The 13079-nt window shown below is 44.5% G+C and overlaps 1 protein-coding gene across 11 annotated transcripts in view; it reads right to left on the reverse strand.

The window, feature by feature from the left end:
• The window catches only part of CEP170B (centrosomal protein 170B), an 89484-nt gene that overhangs the window by 37705 nt on the left and 38700 nt on the right, over positions 1-13079 (reverse strand). For all 11 annotated transcript variants that reach the window (XR_014509531.1, XM_083433412.1, XM_083433411.1 and 8 more), the window contains exons 7-8: positions 1116-1232; positions 100-576 (exon numbers count right to left, since the gene is read on the reverse strand). Coding sequence is in view for 10 of the 11 variants with exons in the window: in XM_083433412.1 (XP_083289538.1) it covers positions 100-576; positions 1116-1232 (594 nt within the window). In the remaining variant the exon portion in view is untranslated. The remainder of the gene's footprint in view (positions 1-99; positions 577-1115; positions 1233-13079) is intronic.

Consider the following 13079-nt stretch of genomic DNA (forward strand, 5'->3'; position numbering starts at 1 on the left):
CAAATGCGCCCCATCCCTTCAAAGAAGAATAAGGAAGGCATCTATAGCCAGCGATTGCCTTGGACCACAGCTAGCAACTCTAGCAACACTGCCATTTACCTTTCAGAGTCCTGACGTGAACTGGGAGGTCGCTTTTCGTACTGTACACGTCCTCTCCCGGGGACGGCCTCCTCATGAGACTCGGGTCGTTCTGCACCAGCCAGTCGGCCACTTTGCTCTCTGCCGAGATCATTTCCGCGTGGCCGCCTTCTTTGCCGAGGTTCCTTCTCTGCCTGAGCGAAAATTTGGTGACGTGATCTTTTATCTTTATTTTACCCGGGGTGCAGTCGTCAAACTCTATGGTGAAAGAGGCGTGGCTTTGAACGACGGGCAGCGCCACCACATCAACGTCTTTGGTGGGGATTTCGTGGACTTGGGCCTCTGGAGTTTTCACCGGCTGCTGGAATTCTTTCGTCGGGATTTCAAAGTAACTAGGCTCCCTTCGGAAGGCGTAGACAGAGTCGCCTTGAGGATCGCTGTAGCCGGTGATGTTCCCATTGATTTCCTCTCCGTGCTGACCTATGTCTTTTGTTCTCTCTGCGGGGTAAAGGGGGAAGTATTATTTATTCTTTTAATTTGACATCAAAGCTTTTTATTTTTATTTTATTTAATACTTGCCTTCCACTTTTCCAACAATAAACACAGAGCACAAAGCAGCTCACAACAATCACAACAGAAGAATTAAAAAAACCCAACAGCAAACATCACATTATCAAAATCAAAGTCTACATAGAAGTTTTGAAAGTTTCTATGAGTTTGAATCTGTTTTAGTCTATTCTATTGGAGTTTTAACTTTCTGTAGGTTTTAAAATATGGTTGCAAATCTTTTAGTGATCATTTTATCGCTTTATCCTTTTTGTAAACTGCCTTGAAGTCCCCCCCTACAATCAAACGGTATATAAATTGTTTGAAATAAATAAAATAAACGAAAAACAGTAGCATACAGCTAAAGCACACAACACCAGCAAATTACTCAAAATGAATTAATGCAATTCAATAAAGTCACAGTTATGTAAAGTTCCTATTCACACTGTTCACCCTTAACTGTTGAAAAGAGAAGCAGCAGGTATATTTACCTGGATACGGCTCTTCTTGCCTTCTGTCATCTGCTGACTCCAACTTATTGTTTTCATCATCTTCCCCCCACCACGATGGCTGGCCGTAAAGGGGTGTGCGGTAAGTAGTTGTCGTCTCTGGAGGTAGACAACACACATAGACACAAGGCAGCATTAGTTTGCTGGCAGCTATTGCTATCAAGTTCAAGACGGTGGCAAAGGGACACCTACTCCAAAAGACACCTTTTAGAAAACTAAGGGGAACAATATTTAATGAAAAGTGTTCCATAAACCAACTGCTCACAGCTTAGGCTTCTGAAGTAGTCAGACTGGCTTTTAAATGGTGCTACCAAATGCAAAAGGGATGCGGGTGGCGCTGTGGGTTAAACCACAGAGCCTAGGACTTGCCAATCAGAAGGTCGGTAGTTTGAATCCCTGCGATGGGGTGAGCCCCCGTTGCTCCATCCCTGCTCCTGCCAACCTAGCAGTTCGAAAGCATGTCAAAGTACAAGTAGATAAATAGGTACCGCTCCAGCGGGAAGGTAAACGGTGTTTCCGTGCGCTGCTCTGGTTCGCCAGAAGCAGCTTAGTCATGCTGGCCACATACGCCGGCTCCCTCGGCCAATAAAGCGAGATGAGTGCCGCAACCCCAGAGTCGGTCACAACTGAACCTAATGGTTCCAAATCTTGGTTATTTGGAATACCTGGCAAGCTAAATCATGGTTCACTTGAAGACACGTATGTAACTTGATTTTTATTTTTTATTTTTTTAATTAAAAAAATCATTGCAAGGCATATACTGAAAACACAGCACAACACACAGTCAGAAGTCTAAAATGTAGACTATTATTTAACCTAGACCAACCAAAAAAGTCTCGATTGCCTGCAGAAGTTCTTTATTATTATTCATTCAAACAGTACCGGTGAGTTTTAAATGAGTCTCTGCATCTCTGTACTTCAGCTAGTGGTATTTTGTTTGGTCAATTTCTCTGTCAGGGCCAATTGCCAAACTTTGTTAAGCCAGTTCAATAAGGATGCCCCTTCCAAGTCTTTCCAAAACCGGGCTGTTGACAAGACCTGATGCTAACAATGTGTTACCAATAAGAGATTTAAACGAGACAGATATATACAGTGGTACCTCGGGTTAAGAACTGAATTCGTTCCAGAGTCCGTTCTTAACCTGAAACTGTTCTTAACCTGAGGTACCACTTTAGCTAATGGGGCCTCCCGCTGCCACCACGCTGCCTGCGCACGATTTCCGTTCTCATCCTGAGGTAAAGTTCTCAACCCAAGGTACTATTTCTGGGTTAGTGGAGTCTGTAACCTGAAGCGTCTATAACCCGAGGTACCACTGTAGTTTTAAACCCGCAGAAGGCTTACAAGTATTCTTTTACCCATCCACAGACTTCTTACAGCACAGAGAGAGCAATCCTAAGTGGGGTCAGAAGAGGAGTGGTAGATCTAGCATCACAACCCAAACCCTTCCAGTTCACACCAGCCAGGGAGATAGTGGCTTAAACTCAGTACCATGCATGCAAATGGGCACATGGGCACTTAAATAAACAGCTTCAGCTACCTGAGAGCCATTTCCCATGCAGAAATAAGCAAGGGGAACAGGAAATACAGGTTCCTTGGGCTTCCAGTCATTATAACACACCCCACTAAAAATACACACAAGCACTTATTGTCATATTGGGAGAGCTGTGCAGAATCACCTCTGCATCCCAACAAGAAAAAAGGCACCCTTGCAACTGCTTCCTTTGTGCAGCAAATTCAGGCTGCACAAAGACATTCGCTCTGGTTGGCTGGCCTCCCTAGGAACCCACCAATCCCTGAACTTTATCTTCAGAAGACAGAGGTTGGTTTGTGGGGACCGGCATAAGTGGTTTAAAAGGGGGCTGAAATCTTCAGCACAGGGGTTCTGCTTCAGCCTGACATGCTCAGTGCCGGATTTACGTATAAGCTAAACAAGCTATGTTTAGCTAACCCACGCGGGTGGCGCTGTGGGTTAAAGCCTCAGTGCCTAGGGCTTGCCGATCGAAAAGTTGGCGGTTCGAATCCCTGCGGCGGGGTGCGCTCCCGTTGTTCGGTCCCAGCGCCTGCCAACCTAGCAGTTCGAAAGCACTCTTGGGTGCAAGTAGATAAATAGGGACCGCTTACTAGCGGGAAGGTAAACGGTGTTTCCGTGTGCAGCTCTGGCACGCCAGAGCAGCGATGTCACGCTGGCCACATGACCCGGAAGTGTCTCCAGACAGCGCTGGCCCCCGGCCTCTTGAGTGAGATGGGCGCACAACCCTAGAGTCTGTCAAGACTGGCCCGTACGGGCAGGGGTACCTTTACCTTTAAACAAGCTATAGCTTAGGGCCCCACTCTCTTGGGGGGCCCCCAAAAAAAATTAAAGGGGAAAAAACTGCATGTACATTTCCAAAATATAAGATAAAAAACAAATAAAATAAAACCTACATACAGTTAGAGCTTAATAATTATTTCACTGTTAATATACTTCTTAATTGTATTTCACTATTAATACACTTCTTAATTGTATTTCAGTACAACAATTACTTTGATAAAATACCTAATTTTGTTATGTGCAAATGTCTTCAGATACCTATTGGGTCCATAAATTACCATACAGCATATATTCAACACTAAAAACAGCGACAATTTGTTGCTGACAAAAAACAGCTGGACATATAAAGGGCCCCATTCCCTTCAGTAGCTTAGGGTCTCATCAAACCTAAATCCAGCCCTGGACATGCTATGTACCCTTTTAAAATTATAATTCACACCCCAAGAGTCGAGGATCAAGCAAGCAAGAACTTGAAACACTTAATTACTGCTCTCTTTCTGGATGCCTCCCCTGAAATCTCTTTCCATGATGTGTACCGACTTGCCCATCCTTCTTCCATCATTATTAATAAAAGCAACGCTTTTTGTAGCACTTTTATCTCACAGAAGACTGCTGTACTCTACTGTTTTGCCATAAATCAGGGATGGGAAAGCTCTGGCCCTCCAGATGTGATCAAGGACGATGGGACTTGCAGTCCGACAACATCTGCTGGGCTCCAGGGTTCCCCCATCCTGGTCTTAAAACATTGCTTTGAGGTAGGTCATCATTATACCCATTTCACAGATAGGAAGAGGGCCATTATGCTCACATTCTGCTGGTGGGCTTCCCAGAAGCAGGTGGTTGGCCACCATGAGAAAGCCATGCTGGAATAGATAAATCTTTTGGTCCAATCCATCAGGGCTCTTTTTATAGAGGCCGGGCCGGGAGGGGGAAGGGTCAGGTTAGAAATTACTCTACACTGGGGACAGGCAATATGGTGCCTCCAGATCAGGGGTAGGCAACCTAAGGCACTGGGGGCCGGATGCGGCCCAATCGCCTTCTCAATCCTGCCCACAGACAGTCAGCGTGTTTTTATATGAGCAGAATGTGTCCTTTTATTTAAAATGAATCTCTGGGTTATTTGTGGGGCCTGCCTGGTGTTTTGACATGAGTAGAATGTGTGCTTTTGTTTAAAATGCATCTCTGGGTTATTTGTGGGGCATAGGAATTCGTTCATATTTTTTTTTCAAAATATAGTCCGGCCCCACACATGGTCTGAAGGACGGTGGACCGGCCCACAGCAGAAAAAGGTTGCTGACCCCTGCTCCAGATGTTTGTGAGGAGGAGGAGTTTGGATTTGATATCCCGCTTTAGCACTACCCTAAGGAGTCTCAAAGTGGCTAACAATCTCCTTTCCCTTCCTCCCCCACAACAAACACTCTGTGAGGTGAGTGGGGCTGAGAGACTTCAGAGAAGTGTGACTAGCCCAAGGTCACCCAGCAGCTGCATGTGGAGGAGTGGGGAATCGAACCCGGTTCACCAGATTACGAGTCCACTGCTCTTAACCACAACACCACACTGGCTCTCACTTGTGGACTCCCAACTCCCATCATCCCTGACCACTGACCATGTTAGCTGGAGCTGTTTTTATATTGTGATCCTCGGGTGAACAGTGTTATAGAAATTTTGATAACAACAACAATTTGTGCTTTTATATTGTAAACCACCCTGTGATAAGACCATCAAGTCCAGATTCTAAAACCACCGAATTGCACCACTGCAATAGGGTTTCCGGGAAGTTTCCTATATCCCAAGCACTGATCTCACCTGGACCAGCTGAGGCTGCAGCCATGCCCTGGAGCCAAAGGTTACAGCCTAAACCCCCTAACCCACAGCACAGAAGAAGCCTACGTAAAGAGTCAACCGGCAGTGCCTGAAGCTTCAGTGAAAAGTAACTAAACAGCTCTGTCGTCCTAATTGTATTAGAGCCAGTGTCTCCGAGCCTGGCTCATTAAGCACCCATCCACCGCCCCAACCCTCTGCCACAACTTTTTATGCCAGCCTGTCCAGATGGCTCCAATTCATTCAGGCACTTTTCTTGGCTCATCAATCCAGCCAGACAGCCCAGGGAGAGCGAAGTGGGGAACAGCATCCCTTTAAATGACAGGATCGAGGTCACTAGTCTAGATAAATATTGAACTGCTGGGTGGCGGCAGCGATACTACAAACGCTACCGACATTTGGGGGCAGGGAGGGAGCGAGAATGGGATTAACAAGATAAAAATGGGCAAGGAAAAATGAAGAAAAGGAAGACCAACAGAGCACCGCCAATCAAAATTATCAAGTTCCAGTAGATTGTATTTAACCCAGCAAAGCATTATGGGAGTTCCAGAACAAGGTGTCATCCATCATGTATATACTAATAACAAACTTAATTCTCCAGGAGTCAATTATTAGGCAGCCAAAGAAGGGACAAGAGGATGATGGGGGAGAATCTCAACATTTGCAGAAATACAACAAGAAAAGTTGGGTGGTAGAATCAAGGCTTGAGAGGGGAGAATCCACAAGACTGTGTATGCGTTCAGTGGAAAACTGGTGGCAGAGGGAGAGATGGAATATACGGGGGGGGGGGGGAGGCATGACTAGCTCACACCCTGAATAGGAGCACTCCATGCTGCAAAATTTGGCCTCAGGTCCCATTTGCCATCACTCACAGCTCAAGACACTCAAGGACTTCCTCTCCCCATAAGAACCAACCTGGACCCTGCGATCCTCCTCCGTGGCCATTCTTTGCATGTTTCTCCCACGAGAGGTCTGGAGGGCAGCAATATGAGAACGGGCCTTTTCTGCAGTGGCTCCTTGTTTGTGGAAAGCTCTCCCCGGGGAGGTTTGCCTGGCACCTTCACTACATATCTTTAGGAACCAGGCAACAATGTTGCTCTATAACCAGGCCTTTGGCTGAGCAAACAATTGGTTTTGTATTGTTGTTCTTATTAGATCAGGAAGTTTTGTATGGGGAAGTTATTGTATCGGAAAGTTTTTAATGTTTGACGTTTTATTATGTTTTTATATGCACTGGAAGAAGCCCCAAGTGACTGGGGAAACCTAGCCAGATGGGCAGGGAATTAACAACAACAACAACAACAACAACAACAACAACAACAACAGCATACCACTGAGCCATCCCGATTTAAACAGGGCATCCTGGAAACTCAGAAACCATCCTGGCTTCTGAGTGGATCATAGAATATCCCATTTTTTTTTGGTCCAGCGCTATGGCGCAAGTCAGCTTGCTCCTGTGAGAGCTTGGGACCAAAAAAACCCTGAGTGCCCCAATTTTGATCACCTAGATGTTGGAGGGTACCTTATTATGATATGCATTCTGTGTTTTCACTTTTAAACCACCCTGTGATCTTTGAATGAAGGACGGTGTATACATTTAATAAATAATAACAATAATCACTGAAGTTAAAGCAGCTTTGTCCCACGAATGAACAGTGCTGCCTCACCTGAGCCACGGACGGTTTCTTCCTGGCACTGCCAGCACTGACTGGCAGCATGTCTTGAACCCACCTCCCTCGAGTCACAAGGGGGTGGGGGGCAGAGTCCTTCCCAATCCTGGTACTCCTGAATTCCCGGGATGCCCTGTTCGGTTCTTTGGATTGAGCTCTTTTGTTCAGGCTCATGGGAGAAGGAATTTGAGGGCCAATGGGAGTACTGGGGAAAACATTGCTAACAAATCCATGGTACAAGCTGATTGCAGGAGGGTGACAGCAGGGTTAATGCACAAAGGCAGCAAACTGCAGTTTTGGGGACCTGAGTGGGTGACGGCAACCAGAGGGCACATCACACACTTGAAAGGGCACGACGTGTTGGATGTGCTTTACATCTATGGGGTGCAAGTTCTGCGGAGTTTGGAATTCCCCAGCAGATGTGGCAGAAAGTGGTAAAGAAAGAGAGAGGTGGGGAGGGGGAGCCATTAGCCATAACTGGGACGGGAGGCCAGGAGCCACGTTAGATCAGCCCAGCAGTGCGTTAGGAGAAGCAGAGCGGCACCCAACCCCCTCTCTGTCCCACTAAAAAGTCAATAAAAATAAAATGAGCGATTGCAAAGAGGGCACTGCACCAGCTCTCTCCAGACAATGAACTTGAGTGCTGATCTAAAAATACTGTCTGGGCAGATCAGAGGAAGGAGAGCCAGGCATTGGAATAAGGGCAGTTGTCCCAAGAGACGGCTTTTAATTGATGGTTCCTGCTGCAGCTTTGATCATGGCAGCGGCTCACTCTATTTTCTTTGGAACCAAAATATTTCTGCACGTTTCCCCCCCCACAAAAGTAGCACACAAACACACACACATACGAGTGCCTGGGCTGCCAATGGAAGTTTTTAAGTGACCCCTCTCCCCCCCCCACACACACACCCCAAAGAAAGGAAAAGCATCCTTCAGAGAGACAAAGAAAAAGTGGAGGATTGTAACAAAGGCATCTCTCTCAAAATGAAAATCCATACCACTGCAGTCTAGCCTTTTCCCCATTCATTATTAACAGCTTCCATCTCCAGCAGACACAGATAACGAATGGACTGGCAGTGAGGGGGAGGGATTAGCAGAAAAGCAGGGTGGGGAATCTGATTCAACCTTTGATGGTTTAAATCACAGGTCTTCAACGAGGGGGTCGGGAGCTAAAGGTGGATCATGGGGTCACAACACCAAGCGGATGTCCACCGAAGGCCAACTGGACCAAAGGAGCATTACCCATGGTGTCCTGGCCAGGGCATGTTCTTCTGATGAGACACTCATTCAGTTTCCATGTGTACTGCAAGTGCTTGTGAAACATGGACCACTTATAAAAGCCATCTCCAACTCCTCAAAAGATTCCATCAACTGTGTCTCCAAAATTTTTTGTACATCACTTGGGAAGACAGGCAAACTAATGTCAGTGTCTGACCAGTGTCAAAGCAATGATTCAACATCAACTTCGCTGGGCTGGTCATGTTGTTCGGATGCCTGATTATCATTCCAAAGCAGCTACTCTATTCCGAACTTAAAAATGGAAAGCGTAATGCCGGTGGTCAACAAAAGAGGTTTAAAGACTCTCTCAAGGCAAATCTAAAAAAAATGTAGTATATAAACACCAACAACTGGGAAACACTGGCCTGTGAGTGCTCCAGTTGGAGAACAGCCTTTACCAAAGGTGTCATGGACTTTGAAGACGCTCAAACTCAGGACAAAAGGGAGAAACGCGCTAAGAGGAAGGCACACTTGGCAAATCCTCACCATGATCAACACCACCCGGAAACCTACGTCCTCACTGTGGAAGGATGTGTGGATCCAGAATTGGCCTCCACAGTCACTTATGGACTTACTGTGGAAACCATGTTCATGGAAGACAATCTTATTCGGCTACGAGTGATCAACAAAGAAGAATAATCATAGAATCATAGAGCTGGAAGAGGCCCTTGTGTTTGTCTAGTCCAGGCACAGGCAAACTCAGCCCTCCAGATGTTTTGGGACTACAACTCTCATCATCCCTGACCACTGGTCCTGTTAGCTAGGGACGATGGGAGCTGTAGTCCCAAAACATCTGGAGGGCTGAGTTTGCCTATGCCTGATCTATCCCAACCCCCTTGCAATGCAGGAATATACAGCTGTGGTGGGGAAGCCCAGTTGCCTGGCAATTTCCTTCATGGCAGCTGCTGCGGGGTTCAGAAAACGGTGAGGGGGGAAAGTAGGTGCTCAAGCCTTCCCCCTCCCCACCTGTCCCTCTAGAATTAGAGGGGCAGTTAATCTTTTACAGCTCAGGGGGCATCCAGTCACCCCCTCCAAGAGCCCGGTCACACACAGAGATACGCTCATTTACATATTTTCAGACACACATCACTCTCGCTGGTAGGAGAGGAACTGCATCTTGAACTTCAGGGATTGAATCAGAGAGCTGTCCTACTGGCCACAATGTACCAGCCACACATCCTTTGCACCCAGGCGAAACAGGTATTGCAGAAGGAAGAACAGGAGATAGATAGATAGATAGATAGATAGATAGATAGATAGATAGATAGATGATAGATGATGATAGATGGATAGATAGATAGATAGATGGATGGATGATAGATAGATGGATGATAGATAGATGATAGATGATAGATAGCTAGATGATAGATAGCTAGATGATAGATGATAGATAGATAGCTAGATGATAGATAGATAGATAGCTAGATGATAGATGATAGATAGATAGATAGATAGATAGATAGAGATAGAGATAGATATAGATAGATAGATGATAGATAGATAGATAGATAGATAGATAGATAGATAGATGATAGATAGATGGATGATAGATAGATGATAGATGATAGATGATAGATAGATAGATATAGATATAGATAGCTAGATGATAGATGATAGATAGATAGATAGATAGATAGATAGATAGATAGAGATAGAGATAGATATAGATAGATAGATGATAGATAGATAGATAGATAGATGGATGATAGATAGATGATAGATGATAGATGATAGATAGATAGATATAGATATAGATAGATAGATATAGATAGATAGATGATAGATAGATAGATAGATAGATAGATAGATAGATAGATGATAGATAGATAGATGATAGATGATAGATGATAGTAGATAGATAGATAGATAGATAGATAGATGATAGATAGATAGCTAGATGATAGATAGATAGATAGCTAGATGATAGATGATAGATAGATAGATAGATAGATAGATAGATAGAGATAGAGATAGATATAGATAGATAGATGATAGATAGATAGATAGATAGATAGATAGATAGATGATAGATAGATGGATGATAGATAGATGATAGATGATAGATGATAGATAGATAGATATAGATATAGATAGCTAGATGATAGATGATAGATAGATAGATAGATAGATAGATAGATAGATAGAGATAGAGATAGATATAGATAGATAGATGATAGATAGATAGATAGATAGATGGATGATAGATAGATGATAGATGATAGATGATAGATAGATAGATATAGATATAGATAGATAGATATAGATAGATAGATGATAGATAGATAGATAGATAGATAGATAGATAGATAGATGATAGATAGATAGATGATAGATGATAGATGATAGTAGATAGATAGATAGATAGATAGATAGATGATAGATAGATGATAGATAGATAGATAGATGATAGAGATGATAGATGATAGATAGACAGATGATAGATAGATAGATGATAGATAGATAGATAGATAGATAGATAGATAGATAGATAGATAGAACACAATAAGAGCACATCTCTTTGAAAACCACATTCATTTCTCAAAAAAAAAGTAGGGGGGAGATCATTGCTAATGCTAAGCAAATTTAGCACCTAAGCGAGTGAGCCCCATGGACCAGAGTGAGGCTATTTCACAGAAGATGTACTTAGGGCCACACCGCAGTTTAAAACAGTATTTCAGGGCTGACCAAGAGAACTAAATCACTTCATACCTGCAAAGTATCCACAACACCGACTGTCAAAGTCCTGTGCTATTCCACCAATCACTTCCAAAAGATGCAAATTTGCAGCCAGCTTCCATGCATAAAGGAAAACAAATGGTAAAACCTACCTGGGGCTCAGGAGAGAAGGAAGATGACTTCAGAGCTGCAGGATGAGCCCAGGGGCAAATCATGTGCTATACTCCTTCCTAATCTAATCAGGGGGATCAGCTAATTCCTAAATCGCAAGAGGACAGAGCTCTCTTTTCCAATCTGTTTTTATGAAATGAAAACAAAATATTGCAAAGCACAGGCAACTGACGATCGGCAATTGAAACAGACTTGGGTCTCAATAAAAGTTCTCAGGGCCTTGGAATGACGCTTGCTGAAGCTGGCTTCTGCGATGTATTGAGAAAAGGTAGCAAAATAATCATCATCATCTCGTGCAAACTTTCACTGTGTTTCTTTTTCAACATTTTACAAAAACGTATTGCCGGCAACGAGAGGGAATGAAAGAGGCTTTACTTGTTTGGATTCCTAGCTCGGTTCTCCTGGGCTCTCAACTTCCAACAGAAGGAAAACAAACAAATGAAATTTGCTCACCTCGGAGCTCACTTCAATTTGCTAGAAGCAAATTACTAAATACCTACAGGCTTAACCCAGCAGTTTTCCTTCCAAAGCTTCTTTTCCACCATGACAGAGTAAGCCCACTTTTCTGCTAAAGGTATTATGTTCTTTATTCCATTAATGATTTAAACCCACTTCCAATCCTCAAACTTAGGGAGGGGGCTGACTAAAAGGGTCTACAAGAGCCGGATTGGTAGTGTAACGCAAAACCATACACCTGTTGCACGAGACTTTCATTAACGGATCAATGCGTTGAGAAGAGTGCAATACAGCCATCCTGGGATTGTCGTACTCTTTCAGAATAATGAAGAAGGGATAACAGAGAAGCACAGAATCAGAGTTGCAAGAGACCACGAGGATCATTTAGACCAACCCCCTGCAATGCAGGAATCTTTTGCCCAACATGAGATTCAAACCCACAACTCTGAGATCAAGAGTCTCGCACAATAACACAATAGAATTCATAGCAGTGGCAATTAACTGAACATTTATTCAAAACCCCATTAAAATTAATCGGTTTAATAATCAACCCAGCAAAACTGATCAACTATTTATTGTTTAAATTTGTATGCTTCATCCAAAAACCTTAGGGTGGTTCACAGCCCTGAACATGATCAAATGCATCCTCCACATAAAGCCCTGTACAATTCAGGACCACGACATCTGGTCTTTGCAGGAAGCCTTTCTCCAGGTGAGCATCAGAAAAGAGGCAGGCGCCTTCTCAGTGCTGGCCCAACAATTATGGAATGTTCTCTCTAGAGGAGGCTCATCTTGGGACTACTCTGCTAGCTTTTCTGGCACTGAAGATCTTTTTCGTATTTTCCCAGACTACTACCGTATTTTTCACCCCATAGGGCGCACTGGCCCATAGGGCGCACCTAGTTTTTTGGGGGGGGCGGGATAAAGAAAAAAATTATGATTTCCCCCCAGGTGCAGGGCTGGGGCGGGGGAAGCTTCCCCCGACCCCAGCCCCCAGAACAGGCTGCTATCCGCAAGCCTAGGGACTCCCGCGGGCTCCCCAGGCTTGCGGATAGCTTCCTGTGTACCGACCCCTCTGGCTCTCCATGCTTCAGCGAAAGCCTGCATTTGCCCCATAGGACACACACACATTTCCCCTTCATTTTTGGAGGGGGAAAAGTGCGTCCTATAGGGCAAAAAATACAGTAAATCTGTAAATTATTATTATTCCTTCCTTCCTTCCCCTCGCCTTTCCTCAAAAAGAGATTCCCTGCCTGTGGAAAGCAAGCAATTTTAGACCAAAGGATTCCAGAACATAGACTGTGCCTGAGCCTGGTATCTAAATTTGTGAGTGACCTGGGACAAGCGAGTGCTCAAGCCCTGGAGCCCTGTTCCGCCTCAGAAGTGAATGGGGGTGTGCAACATCAGGTGTTGTAATGGGCAGATATTATGAAGCCTCTGCATTGGTGAGGCATGGCAGAAATAACAGGGGCCTCATCTTCTACCTTTGCCCTGTCAGTCTACCATGTTCGGCCTGCACTTCTGAGCTCCTGTTGAAGTCCTTGCTCTGGTGGGGCGACATCC

This window comes from Podarcis tiliguerta (genome assembly GCF_965153285.1).
Source record: "Podarcis tiliguerta genome assembly, chromosome: 1".
NCBI classification, from domain to species: domain Eukaryota; kingdom Metazoa; phylum Chordata; class Lepidosauria; order Squamata; family Lacertidae; genus Podarcis; species Podarcis tiliguerta.